The sequence below is a fragment of the Prunus persica genome, chromosome G1, assembly GCF_000346465.2.
Source record: "Prunus persica cultivar Lovell chromosome G1, Prunus_persica_NCBIv2, whole genome shotgun sequence".
NCBI classification, from domain to species: Eukaryota; Viridiplantae; Streptophyta; class Magnoliopsida; order Rosales; family Rosaceae; genus Prunus; species Prunus persica.
The window spans coordinates 47,463,277-47,478,317 of record NC_034009.1 but is presented as its reverse complement, the minus strand read 5'-3'; the positions used below and the strand labels follow the sequence as shown (position 1 = coordinate 47,478,317).

General features: G+C 37.5%; 1 protein-coding gene across 1 annotated transcript; it reads right to left on the bottom strand.

Annotated features, from left to right (window-relative positions):
- LOC18790169 (sphingoid long-chain bases kinase 1) lies at positions 805–9,201 on the bottom strand. The gene is made up of 9 exons (XM_007221889.2): positions 8,890–9,201; positions 7,897–8,638; positions 7,400–7,771; positions 6,698–6,791; positions 6,545–6,582; positions 4,359–4,505; positions 3,553–3,652; positions 1,734–2,668; positions 805–1,411 (listed from the first exon to the last, which is right to left on the bottom strand). The coding sequence occupies exons 2-9, from the start codon at positions 8,383–8,385 to the stop codon at positions 1,259–1,261; spliced, it is 2,328 nt and encodes a 775-aa protein (XP_007221951.1). The 5' UTR covers positions 8,386–8,638; positions 8,890–9,201; the 3' UTR covers positions 805–1,258.

Genomic DNA, 15,041 nt, shown 5'->3' with positions numbered 1-15,041 from the left:
TGAAGTGAAAATTCATACTTGTCTATATGTAAGCAAAAACATTACCGGAAAGGGGGAATGATAGGAGTTCAAATTTCAATAAGTCAAATCCACTCTAGGATGCTGCCCATTCAGTTTAGACCTTGTCCAGTTCCAATTGTTTTTGGGTATAAAATTATAATAACTAATTGAAAATGATCACAAAGAGTCAGCCTTGCGAACTTATAATCCCAACAATCATTTCATTGGAAATTTGAAGATGTTGTTTTGAGTCCTTGACTTCGTGTTATGTTAACTAAAGCGAGCAGAAACAAACAACCTTGTAAATACAAAACTTCAAGTGCAAGGCATGAGCTTCTCAAACAACAATACCCACATGTGAAAGTTAGGCATGAGTCTAAGGCAAGAAAATTCATTACAAAGATATGGGAAGGTTAGAACTCAACTCACGCACAAGAGTAGAGTAGGCATAGACATTCAATAAAGTGAGTGCATCTTGGTTGGTTAATTGTCATTGTTGCAAGCATTAGCTTGGTTGATTTTATCCTTTGAGCAACATTCATGAGCTTAGATAAGATTTTGATGATGATTTGAAGCCAAGTAGAGAAAATTTTAAAATTTTCCTCATATTACAAACAAAACCGAACACAATGACCAAATTGGGAAAAATAAATTCTCTTAATCTCACTTCTCTCTTCTAATTGATCGAGTCCGTTGTGTTAGTGTGAAAATGTCTCTGTAACCGGCGTAGCTAAGTTAAGCAGTGGGTTTGGGTTTAGCTTTTAAAGTTAAAATACCTGTAATAAAACTTATCCAACAAAATCAAGATCATAAGGACGAACATATATCTCAAGAAATGTTGGCTGATCAAATGTTACAAAAGAAAACAAATATTATGACTATGGTCACAGAAAAATGGAGTATCCGAATCGTAAATACACAAGCAGCTCGAACCAGATAGCAAACAAGGGGCAAGGTTACATGATCATGACCCATCCGAAAATGAAATAAGAAAGAAAAACCAATAAACAACAACAGATAAACAAACATTGCCAAACAAAAAAATTTACAGGCACTTCAGCTGTTACAATAAGGTGGGGTGGGTACAAGGGCTACGGGTCAAACAGAAGAAAATAGTGCAGAAGAAGGTTTTCTAGTTGGTATATGGATAGATAATCTTGCATATTTGGTACGTGAATAGGAAAGATGCCCTAGCTAGCATCCAATCCAATTGAGGGAGGTCCAAAAGAAGATACATGGTATGGTATGGTAGTCAGACTTAGACTTGATGGCTAAGGGAGCGACCGATAAGTCTGCATTGTTCTGGAAGCAAAGAAGAAATCACTTGCCCATTAAGTGGAAAAAGCTCTCCATCAATACCACAACCATTATGGCCGTGCTTTCCTGATGCCTTAATCTTCACTGACTTCACCTGCAACGAAAAACACGAAATTAGGAGAGGCCCCTATACAACTTAATCCTTTGTTTTTCCCAATTAAGCACCTGCATACAAAACAGCAATTGAAACTCTTATGCTCTCCCATCCCCTGAACCCAACCACCACAAGGGAAAATTAAACTCAATCTGATTCTTTTCACCAATAGCAGAACTTGATGAAAAATAAATATTCAAATAAAAACACATCCAACCCCATAACTGGAATGTGAAATGCACTCTTTGGAGCTTCATGGTCTCAATAAATACATTAGTCAAAATCCTACGTTCAAGGACATTATTGAAGTAAATGCCCATACCTTGACATTTTCCACATATGGCAGTGAAAGGTGTCTACCCATCTGCAGCAACATGAAAAATCTCAATAGCCTTAACCGCCCACTTCCATGAACTAGGAGCATATCCAAGGTGTTGTCATCATGCTCAGCTTTTGGTGCCACTACTTGGGAACTCTGAACAGTTCTACAAGCATGATTGCAAACCAGAATACCAAGAAACTGACCCTTTGTAACAACCCATTTATCTTCATACCTAGAAACAACTTCCTTTCTTCCTGCTTCCACATCATCTGATGGCCCCGGCAATTCAATAGGATTTTCCACATCCCAATTAGGTTCGGTGTCCCACTTGGGTTCAGCATCCCAAATTGGACCTGGATCGGACAGAGTGGATGATATATCCTCTCTATCATTTGTTCCAGCATTGCCCCAAGAAGATCTGGAGGCATCATGTGTGGCTGTCAATCCAGTCCATCCTTTATCTGTCCTCGACTTAGAGCGGGTCCTTGGCCAATTTGGAGTTGTTGACAGAGGTAGCTGCGGATGAATAACTTCTGGCTCTGCAGTTATATTGTTCCTTCCCATTGAAAGTCGTTTTGATTTAGGATCTAGGCCACGCACGTACTCAGATGGTTCAATGGTAGCATGATTGCTACTGCAGGTTGCATCCAAGTCTCCAGACATTCGAGTAGGAGTCATAATGGAGTCAATACTAGATAAACTCGAGGCTCGTGGAATCCCATCTGTGTTTGATCTCCTCATAATGTCTGTGTATAGTTCTGACATGTCAACTACTTCCCTTTCAGCTGAGAGTTTTCCTTCCAGATCCTCGTTTAATGCTGGAAGATACTCAACTTCATAGCTGTACTTTGGTAGGCATAAGAATTTAAGAAAGCCAGCAACAAAATAACGCAGAGGACCAAAGCGCTTTTGATATTTCTCAGAGAGCTCCAACACTGCAACCAGTTCATGACGAATTAACATTCTAACAAAGCTGATTTCACCATACACACTTATCTTGATCAACACAAGTGGACCAAAATTAAGAACTACTGTTCTCTAAGTTCCAGCTCATCATCTATTAACGGACCAAGGGATCAAAATGCTATTAATATAATCCACAAGCCACAAGACACAACGTTAATGAATAACCAGGCTTTGGATAAACTGTCAAGCCTTACACAAGCACGCACACAGAGGTCCAGATTCACTGTATATCTATACAGTGGGCTTCAGTTGAAGGAAATTTAAAAAAAGAGTACTCATGCAACATTTATGGAATGGTTACAGATATCATATTGAAACATCTTTTTATAGGAATGCACACAATTAAAACAATAACAGAAAGCTAGGTAATTGGAGCATTGGAAGGTTTGGGATTCATGCCCCAAAAAAGAGGCTTAATTTGTAATTGAAAGCTACTTAACAAATATAGAAATTACGAAATACGAACATCACATGCCTCAAATCTTCACAATTCCTAATACTTTAACATCCTATAATTCACTGTCATGAAGGGAGGGAGGGAGGGAGGCACAGGAGAGAGATGCAACTGGACTGTTTTTAATACTGTCAGTTGGATCTAGAACGAGCATCAACAAACAAGACAAACATTAAATACTTGGAAAAAAATCTAACCATTCGATCCAATTAAAGTACAGTTTTGCTAAATCCAAAGACGGATAGACTAAACATGAGAACCACAAAGTCAGATAAAAGTATTGCACTATTAGACTTTATCCACCTAGTTTGCTGCTAAATATAGAGGAGATGGAATATCAGTTCATCACATTACAAATCAAGATCTAGATGAAACTTAATTCTATGTATCAGGAATTACCATCACTCACAAAACCATAATATGAGACTGTCATCCCAAAGTGAATGACACCAGTCTGAATCCACTCAACAGCAAAAACATCTGTAGCTGTAAGACCCCCCTGAAACCAACAAAAAAGCATATAATTTCTACGTCAATGAATACTATTTAAAAGTAACAAGAACCTTACAGATAAGATTGTAGTTGAAAGGTACTTTCATAACTCAAAAACTGGATGAGTAAATTAATGAGATCTTAAAATGTTATGCAATGCAGCAGATAAAAGGTTAAAAGGAATCGTCTTTGGGTGTGCCCAAGTGTTGAGTTTGTTTGTCTTCCAAAGCCCTTCAATGTATTTGGGGTGTCCAGTAGCCATACCTTATCAGTGTCATGCCTAATGGGCAGAGGTACAGAAGGATGAAGGGTCTATTTGATTAGTATTCTAGAACTAAGTGTTTTCAAAATATTTTACAGACTGTAACGAAGTGAGCTGTAATCTCTCTCAACTAGTTGGTAAGAAACTGATTACAGCAAATTTTGGTAACTTCCTCCACACACACACAAAACAAAGTGAGGTGTATCAGTCTGAACTAGTTGGTAGAAGCTTTTTTTTACTTCTTTATTTTGTATGGCTAAAAACCTAGCTGGTAAGAAAATGATTGCAAAAAAGATAAATGAAACTTTGGATTAGCTTCTTTTTTAATAAAATTCTTAATTAATTATATTTTTATGACCGTTCAAATGGTTGAACAACAGTTCGAAGAATACACTATGAACTGGTTTGAGTAGTTTTTGTTTACAGACATGATGAACCCTAAACACATTACCTTTACAATGGCTATTGCAGCAGAAACTGGATCTCTAACTCCAAGAACAGTCCAAACTAATGAATTATCAGAACCAGCAGGTACAATTCCAATTGGTATGGAAATTCCTTCTTTTTGGTTGTCTCTACTAAGTAAACCGTTTAGAACCTGTACACAAATCAAGTTCATGTAAATTGTTTTATAAAGAAAGAAGATAAAGTGTTAATGCATTGAAGGTAGCCAAACAAATAATAATAATAAAATGACAAACTTTTTTACTTTTCAAATTTCAGATTCATCTCACTCTAAAAATATAAATTAGAGCATTGATTATTATTCTTCATTATTAGAAACAAAGATATTCGTCAAAAAGAAAAAGAAATTACAACACAGTGGACAACATAACAGAAAGAAAACCAATTAAAACAAAGCAAAAGAACAAGCTAAAATACAACAGTGCTCCAATCAGAAGAAACAGCATGAAAGGACCAATCCTAAAAATTCGAGAAACTGACGCCCATAAGGATGCCAGAAACAAACTGTGTCAGACAAATGATTCACATCCTTCCTCCTAGCGCCCTAAAAATTATCCTATTTCTCTCCATCCAAGCAACCCAAAATATTGCTAACACAGCACCAAGCCCGTTTTCGTCCCTCCTACAAGATTCTGGGGTTGCCCAACACAATATAGTCCCCCTAAACAGCCTTATCCACAAAGAATACACAACTGGACAATGAAGCATTAAATTATTCAAACATTCAAAATCTTTTTCCCACATTACACACCATTGAGAAGAATGATAACAATAAGGTTTCCTCCTCTGCACCATTGAAACATTCAGCACCTTCACATGAACAAAAACCCAAGCCAGAACCCGTACCTTCAGTGGTACTTTGACCTTCAAAATTGCATGAGAGGGACCAACAAGAGAACAAGAAGAATCATCCATTTGTTGCCCTGAATAGGACATGCATGAAAAGGGTCCTGACTTCCTACTCCCAAATTCTCCTACTGCCTAGATGACATTTTCCAGAACAGAACGTAACTCAGTTAACATCCTAAGACAAAGGAAAAGACGAAAGGCTCAACATCCTATTATCTCCCAACATCCTGCAGTTCTGCGGCACTCTCTTCATGCTTCTCAATATCCAAGTTCTCTGCATTTTCTTTGTCCTTTACAATATGTTGCTGTCCACAATCCCACAACCACTGAATTTCAATCTGCCCATTCAAAAACAATCCTGGACAAATGTCAATTTTGCTTAAGATCTCTGTCAACACACCAAACCGAAAGAATCCTTTCATCATCCTCCTTTTCCATTACCAGGTCTAGATTTTCATTACCCAATGCACCACTTCCACATCAACCAACTCTTCTCAATTGCCCAACTCCTTATTTTACTCTTTGACAAGATCTTCAGATAATTCTGCCCTAGGACCTGAATACCAATGCCCCCTCCCTTAAGCCAACTTTTCACTCCAAATCGTATGATTCGCTTCCTATTTTCCTGTCCTTCAACTGCTTCCCTTATTGTAACCTCCCCTCTCTTCTTCCAAGGGTGTTGCCTCGTTGCTCTCATCCTCTTTTCTTCATTCAGCCACAAGATTGAAGCTACCCTTGCTCTTCTTCTCATTTAATTTATTTCCCACATCTGGCAACTGAGCCCCCAAAAATAGGCAGGTTTAAAACCCTAACTCTTCTTGAAATAATGACAGATTACAGTAAATTAAGTTAGTTTTTGGAAAATGTGGCTGGACATGTGGGATTCCCATACCCAATGCAAGGTTTCATTTTTTAAGCCATTGGATAATTTCAACGGTTAAGATATCAGTTTTGTGACTTAATGTTGCCAGATACCTGACAATTACATGCATATATAAACACATTACAAACACTAAACCATGGGCATCGTCTGAAAGGGATATCGATTTGCAAAAAAAAAAAATGAAGGGCAAGTCCTTTACAAGAACACCCCTACTATTACCAAAGATTGTCAAAAGGGATAGAGAACCTCACAAAGACACATGCATCTGTGGAGAGAGCGGGAGAGAAAGAAAAGACTCTAGTAATTAACTAATGTGAATGACCAATCTCAGACCATTAATCTAAGGTTCACAGAGTACACTTGAAATACATGCAAAAGAATAATCAGGTATTTGTACAATACTTGGTGACTAAGGAGCACTCAAGTGGCAAAGGATTTACCTCATTAATAATTCCGTCGCCCCCAACACAAATGATTCCTGAAAGCAAAAAATTATAAATGGACAAAAGCTGTAAAGATGATGAAGAAAATCAGAATGCATGAGGAAAACCCAAAATAAGCAATGCAATCAGACATTGCATTATGTGTAGTACCATCAGGACAAGTGCTGATGTCAACACTTGAGGCAAGTTTCCTAGCATGACCTGCAGACGTTGTTTTGACTACCTCCAGTTTGAAACCTGCAAGCTGTAACAGTTTACAGCTCCAATATGAATATGAATATGAAGAGAAGCTCTAAAAGAGTACATAGCAAGCCAATGCAACCATTAAGGTCAAGTGTACAAAAAAGAATAATAAAGAACTGAATTAGATTTTGAGTTTATAATAGTAGTAATGTACTCTTTTACCTAGAATATACATGTTTGAGCTTATCCTTAAGCCTAAGTTTGACATATATGCTACATGTAAAGGCTACAGAATCAAAGTGTACATCCACCGTGACAACCCTAGGAAGAAGTAATTTCATTCATCACACGTCTGTCTCTACTAATTTACAAAGGATGTATTTATAAGGACCTAATCTTGCTAGAAACAGGAAAGTAAATGCAATCTCACTAGGAACAGGGATATAATAAAAACGAGAATCAATAAAAAATAAAAAATAAAAACAGAAAAACAAACACGCAATGGCCCTAATATTAGAATAATTCTAATTAATGGGTGATGCATCAATGTGTGACACAGGCAGTTCAGTTTAAGAGTTATATCCATCAAATATAATTAATCCATCTCCTGAATGACAAAAAGCAGTAGAACTAACACAGAGAATTTAGGTAACAGGAAATACATCGTACCTTAAATATAGGTTCAACGACGGCGTGAAAAACCTTACTTGAACGGCCTCGTCCAGATCGTGGATTTAATATGACAAGCATTTTTGGGGGACTCTTGCATTTGAAAATTAATTCAGGAGGAGTATCAATTGGAAGTAATTCTGAAGAAGCCTGCTTCTTAGAAGATAGCAACGGATGAGGCAAGCAATTCACATAACACTGCTGATCCGCAAACCCGCCAACCCACTGAACTGCCTCCTCTATGCTAGAAGCCAAGAATCGAAAGTCCTTCCGGCTTCTTCGAGGTTTCATAAAACAAGAGAGGCCACAGGAACCTTTTTTCAAGGGGTAAGAATGCACGGTGAAATGTCTGAGACCAACATTGTATGAAACCTGTGGAAGCAAGCAAAGAACAAGATTACCGTTTCCTAGCTACTTCATTCCAAAGGGGAAAGACTGACTACCTTGTGACTCGTAGATGTTGTAACATTTAGCTATAGAGGGAGGTTTGTGCTTACTGAGATAACATCGTCAAGATGCAGCATGTGAGAACCCCAAATTAAAGCCTTGCTGGTAAGTTTAGCATCAACAGCTTCCTGGTTGGTAATATCATTAGAGGAGGAGGAGGTTTGTTGTTGTTGTGCATCAGTAGAAGTAGTGTTTATACTGCTGGTTTTTCTTTTGTCCAAAACTAATTTCCCGGAAAAGACGGCATAACCCAACAAATCAGACTTCTCATCTCCAGCAGCAGAAGCCCGAATGTCAATCCTGTGGTCTAAGGCCTTAACTATGTTGGGATCATCAGCAGGGGTAGGGGTAGGTGGAGTCTTAGAAGCTGCCTTGATCTTGTGCCGTTTCTGCTTCTCAGGGAAGACAATCGGGGAGGAGTGCTGGCCCCCAGTAGCAGTAGCTATTTGGGAGCACAATCCCAGTCGCCGAAGAGACTGCTGAGGCGTTGTCACTCTCAAATTATTCTTGGAATTGGAAACAATCCCACTATTCTGCATATTATTTCTTCCTATCTTTCTTTTCTTCTCTTTTGATTTGCGTTACTGTTGATATTGCATTGAATTGCAAAAGGAGACCCCCACCCAGAAAAAGACACACGCAAAGAAAGCAAGCAGGATAAAAACTCTTGGTAGGTAGGGATAGATGAGCAGCAGCTGGAGATGACCAGGTTTCAATCCCAATTCCTTCTAATTGAGAAACATAGATTAGATTACGCGGTAATTGCAGCATAGAACCACTAGATCAACCAGCCTGCAAATTTATTGTTCGAATTAGACCTTAATTATTCATTTTTAAAAATAAATTTTTTTATCGAATTCAATGAGGGCAAATCGCCATTTCTACAACTGGGACTAGGAATATTGAGGAAATCCAAAATAATTACATTGCTATTACAATTACATAAAATGATAACAAAATAATAATCGAGAGTCAACAATCCGCCGGAATTAAGGAAAATAAATAAATAAATGAACAAGGCTAACAAGGAGAGGGAGCCTTACGAGCTGAGCTGAGCTGAGCCGAGCTGAAGCGCAGGTGATGTTGCTGAGCACAAGTGGAGATGGAGATGGAGATCTTTGTTTCGGAATACAAAGAAAGTCGCACAGTAATCAATCAGACCTAACTCCAGAGAGGGCAGCCCAAAGCATCCCGCTTTGCTTTCCTCAACTTTCGTCGGGGTCGGCCCTCAATTATCTATCAGTTTTTTTTTCTTTTTTTTTTTTCTTTTCTGTTTCCTACTATTCACCGGGGAACTGAAACGGAGCTGGCTCCCTAATACTTAAATACTTTATTGTGGGAGTCGTTCCATTTGGACCCGCAACTTTATTATTTAACGAAATTTTCCTTCTTTTAAAAATTATAAAATAAAAAAAAACAGACAACAACATTTTCCTTTTATTTAAAGGTAAAATTGTTTCCCGTGTTCTGTGTTGGCGTGGGAAAAGCTTAAGAAAGCATATGAAATGTATGCCTAAATTGTTTGCTAAAGAACGGGCACGGTTTGGATTATATTTTAAGGGATCATTAGTTTAATTTTGACTAAATTTAGAAGAGAAATCAAACCAAAACCAAATCATTGGTTGGTTTGGTTTGGCCAAAACCTGCTACTTTTTTCAACTTCGATGCATTCTATCAATTCAAACACATTTCATTAGTTCTAAATTCCAGCACATCAAACATAGATTGTGCTCATCTAACATCACTAAGACATACATATTGGTTGTCTCAATCTATGGTTTCTCGAATGTCTAGGGATTTGGGTGCCTTTGATCACAGGGTGGACTTGCTTTTGTCAACCATTTGGTATGTCCAAGTTCCTAATAAATCAAGGTGTTTTTTTGGAGGGCAGTTCATGATATTTTTCCTTGTTTGTTTAACCTTCATCGACGTTATATCGTTCCTGACTCTTTGTGTCCTCACTGTTTTCAACAACATGAGACAACTTTGCATGTTATTTGGTAATGTCGTTAGTCAAAATGGTTATGGCACTGCTCATCTTTTCAGGATCTATCAGTACCAAATCGGGTTGATCCTTTCAAAGAGGTTTTATTAATGTTATGTTATTTTCATTCTAAAAAAGGAAGAATGGGTTTATTTTGTTTTCCTATGTTAGCCTTTATGGAGATCTTATAATGATTTTGTTGTCAAATCGCAACATTTATGGCTTTTATGCAGTCTCTGGTTTTAAAGTATCAACTTGCTAATGTTTTGTTGCCTTCTCAAATTCATCAACGTGCTCTTGTTCAAATTTGGCGACATCCAATTTTGTTAAATTAAATGTTAATGGTGTTATTAACTTTCGGTGTGGAGCTCCGGGATTAGGCATGGTGATGGTGATTCGTAATGGTTGTGGTGATTTACTCATGGTTGCTTCCAAAGGTTTATATGGAATGTTTTCTTCAAAGACAACAAAGCTCTTTGTTGCTATTCTAGGGTTGCAGCTTGCTAGTCAAATGGGCAACATTTTGTCCTTGGAAATCGATGTCAAAGATTTTATTCTCTACCATCAGGCTTCTGATGATTACTGGTTAATTGAGGCTGCTCTACTAGATGAAGCATGCAGTTTTTTTTAATAATTCTTTTAGTACTCTCATTTGTTAATGTGTCCATCGTGAGTGTAATTAGGCTCATAAAATTCATGCATGGATGGAGGAATGGCCTTTGTGGTTCTCAGATGTACTAGTTTCTAACAAATTATATAAGTAAATAAAGTTTAAAATGGGTTCGAGGACACCCTCCTCCGGGTCTCCTTCCGCCTCCAATTCCTCCTAACAACTATATTATAACGGAAATCACACCCCAAAATTTCAAACGTCTTTTATTCCAAGATTCCAAGATTTTCATAGCTTTCAAATCATTTTCTTCATCTTGTTCCCAAAACTTCCAACGGTTCAAAAATTCCAAAGCTTTCAAATCCTTTACATCATCTTGTTTCCCACACCACACTTCCAACTCCTATGGCATCCCAACGAGAGTTTGACCACACAGCTTAATGGGATCATGAAAGAAAACCCAGAAGTATACAAATGCCTAGGTAGAACCCATTTTCAATCTCAAAATGAGCAACTCGGAACTTCTTAGCAAACAATCCTAATATCATATTTGGTAGCTTTTTTTTCCTTTCATTTATTTTCTAATTTTTGTTCTTTTGTCTTCTTTTTGGATTTGTATATGGTTTTTTGTTCTTTTTTCTTGTTGAATTTGTATCTAGGTTAAGGTTCTAAGGATTTGATTTTTTTTTTTCTTTCATTTCCAATGCTATGACACAAATAAGTACTAGACACAAAGTCTGTTGGCATCAAAATCATTTTGGCCTAACACGTGGATGTGTAGATGGAGGAAAGGCCTACGTGGCTCTCTAATGTACTAGTTTCTGACAAGTTATATACTTAAATAAATTCTACAAGGGTTTGAGGATGCCCTTCTTCAGGTCTCCTACGCCTCTAATTCCTCCCAACAGCTATATTATAACGGAAACCGTATCCCAATATTTCAAACGTTTTTTGTTCTAAGATTTCGAGAATTCCATAGCTTTCAAATCATTTTCTTCATTTTGTTCCCAAAACTTCCAATGATTCAAACCTTCAAGAGCTTTCAAATCATTTACCTCATCTTGTTCTCTGCACCACACTCCCCACTCTCATGGCATCCCAACGAGAGTTTGACTACATAGCTAAACAAGATCATGAACTTGCCTATGCTACATAGAAAAACCAGAAGTATACAAATGCCTAAGTAGAACACACTTTTTGCATCTAAATGAAGAACTGGGAACTTCTAAGCAAACAATCATAATACCATATTTGGTAGTCTTTTGCTTTTTCATTTATTTTCTAATTTTGATTCTTTTGTCTTCTTTTTTAATTTGTATATGATTTTTAGTTCTTATTTCTTCTTGAATTTGTATCTGGGTTAATGTTCCAAGAATTTGGTTTTCTTTCTTTCATTTCCAAGGCTATGCCACCATAAAGCACGAGGTACAAAGTCGGTTGGCCTCAAAATCTTTTTGGCCTAACAAGTAGATGTGTGGATGTGTGGATGGAGGAAGGGCCTTCTTGGCTCTGTGATGTATTAGATTCTCACAAGTTATATACTTAAATAAAGTTCTAGAGGGGGTTTGAGGATGCCTTCCTCTAGGTCTCCTTCTGCCTCTAATTCCTCCCAACGACTATATTATAATGGCACCCCAAAATTTCAAACGTTTTTTGTTTCAAGATTTCAAGAATTCCATAGATTTCAAATCTTTTTCTTCATCTTGTTCGTAAAACTTCCAACGGTTCAAACTCCAGAGCTTTCATATCATTTACCTCATCTTACTCCTCACACCACACTCCTCCTTCCAATGACATCCTAACGAGAGTCTAACTACACAGTTAAATGAGATCATGAATTTGCTTGTGCTACAATAGAAAATCCAGAAGTATAGTCTGACTATTGTCATCCTGAGTAAACTTGCACACAAAAGGTTTGTCAATACGAACCTAGGCATCTTCTCTCTCAACATTTCCTTCGGCAAAATTCTTCGCCGTAATTAACTATGGGTTCTTGTCGTGGGTGTCTTTAGATGCTAACTTTCTTATAATCTTTTTCGATATTCCAACTTTAAATTGTCTTGTGTTAGTTCCTTGGAATTTCTTTGGATATTCTAACTCTAAAACTTCTTGTGTCATCTTTTGAAATTCCTTCTCGGCCAATGAAACATGACACCAATTCCTTGCTGACTTGAATTTATTCAAATAATCTAGAAAGGATTGGAACGATCCTTGGTTCATTCTAGCAAGCTCGGTGATAGTACTTCCATAAAAGTATTCATAGAAAACTCGCTCCATATCATCCAAATCTCTAATAAAATTAGGTCGGAACAAGGAGATGGTCGTGCTGATTTTAGAGTGGACGAATAGTTCAAGTTTTTGCTCTTCCGAATTAACCTCGATATAGTGGGGCGTGATACGACCAATGTGTTCAATGGATGAAGTAAATCCTTCATTGTTGAAAGGAGAAAACTCTGGCAGATAGTAGTTTCGTGGCAAAGGTACACAGTGAATCTCATAAGTATATGGCCATTTATATCTCTACATATCTGGCCGTCTTCGATCATGCATTGAACATCCTCTAGCTGCAACCCTTGAGATGGTGGCTTGGCTTTACGAAGTTGCTCTTCAAAAATAGGCATTTGGTTAAACTGAACATAGGGAGGTTGTTGATGAGGTGAAAAACAACCATAATTTGAGCTTTGAAATTGATGGTTAACATTTTGGCTGATTCCTTCACCAAAAGGTTCCTCATGACTTTTCCCTTCTCGACTTCGTTATAGTTCGAAGATAGTTGGAAGTTATATCCTGTCTCACGACCATCTTTTCCTGGACGGCTAATATAACACTTTCCAATCGCTGCATATAGTTAGCGATAGTCTTCTCAAAATAAGTAAATGACACATGAGCAAATCTCTCATTTTTTGTATCCATGGGCGGGGTCCTCTATTCAATGATCGATGAAAATATCACCGTAGAGTTCAACACTAATGCCCGGTCATTCGAGTCCTAAATTAAGTCGCTGGGATTGAAGTCTCGATAATGATGATCAGGTTTTCCTAGCTTTCACTTGTAATTGAAACTTCAGTTGTCACCGATTGATAAGGTGGAACTAAACTGGAGACACATATATCACAAACTTCCAAATTATTGTCTTGCACAAATGTTGTTCCACATTGGAAACTTGGTGTTTACATGTTGGGCTTAAATGTTTACTTTTACTGCATATCCAATACGTGGTGTTCACATGTTGGGCTTGAATGTTTGACTCTGATGTAGACCAACTCATGTGGTCCACTATGTGGTGGTCCCATGCGAGGGGGCGTGTTGAAGAATATAAAGTCTCATTTTAGAATATTTTCTAAATAAACTACAACTTATAATAAGTGGTTCCACTCCTAATAATACCGAGGCTTTTTATGATAAAATCTCACACTTACTGGGCTTTGTAGGTGGTTAAGTGAGGGATAATATCGGTGTTGCTAGTAGTGGGCCACTAGCCCATCCCTTTAAAATTATTCATGGTATCAAAGCAAGTTGCCCTAGTGTAAGAGCCCAACAACCACACGTGCTCCACATAACCCAATATATATTGTTCACGTGTTAGGCTTGAAAATTCGTCATACGTGTGGAGGCGTGTGAGGATGTGAAGGTAAAAATGTCCCACATTGGAAAGTTGATAAACATTGCAATGGCTTATAAGGTGTTAGGCTACTCCCCCATTGCCAATTGGTTTTGGAGTGGAACCTCAACTTCTTTCAAATTTGTGATGAAATATTGGGATGATCTATCAAATCTAATATTTCTTAAGATTCCATGTGGTTCAGCATGAAAGATTAGATGGTGAGGTATGGTTTGACAAAGATTGGGCAGACTTCTCTAGATAGTTACCATATTGAGTTTGTATAGCATGATTGGTTTTTTGAATACAAGATTAGAGATAAATGTTACAATGTTATGGAACACTCAGAGGTTGTTTGGAAATTGCGAATCCGTCGGTAGGCCTTTACAAAGTGGAATGGCAATTACATATTGCCTGTTTATCGATTGCATTGCCATCGAGAATGTGCACCTTCGTTACAACGACAAGGTTCACCCTGATCCTTAATATTGCAATACCCTAATTTACAAAGAAATGGACCCCTAGTACAATGTTAAGGTGAGCGTAGACCTTGGAGGAGTACACTTGGTCCTTGGGCTTGTAAACACAAGGGTTTACCACATTAAGGACCACATTTTCACTATTATGGACATAGGCCTCCATACCCTTATAAACCTTATCCTTAACTTTGTAAGCTACAATATTTGAATTTGCGTTTACGAGACTTTGCACCTCAATCACAATGTTAAGGTACATCCTAATTTATAACATTGTAATACCCTAATTTACAAAGAAAATGACCCATAGTACAATACTAAGCTAAGAATGGACATCGGAGGAGTAAAATTGTGTCATTATCTTTGTAAACACAATTGGAAATCTTGTGATTTATGAGAAATCTTGTAAACTTTCTACTTTTGTTTCTTTACTTTTAATCCTAACAATGTACTATAAAATCCATGGCCACGTTAGGAAAATAACATAAATTTATAATACTTTTAGAATGTCTATGAAAATACAA

Excerpts from the sequence above, each read along its gene's own strand:
- LOC18790169 (XM_007221889.2), bottom strand. The coding sequence starts at position 8,385 with ATGCAGAATAGTGGGATTGTTTCCAATTCCAAGAATAATTTGAGAGTG. Across the intron at positions 4,506-6,544 it reads GCGACGGAATTATTAATGAG|GTTCTAAACGGTTTACTTAG; the intron begins GTAAATCCTTTG and ends ATTTGTGTACAG. Across the intron at positions 1,412-1,733 it reads CATATGTGGAAAATGTCAAG|GTGAAGTCAGTGAAGATTAA; the intron begins GTATGGGCATTT and ends TTTTCGTTGCAG.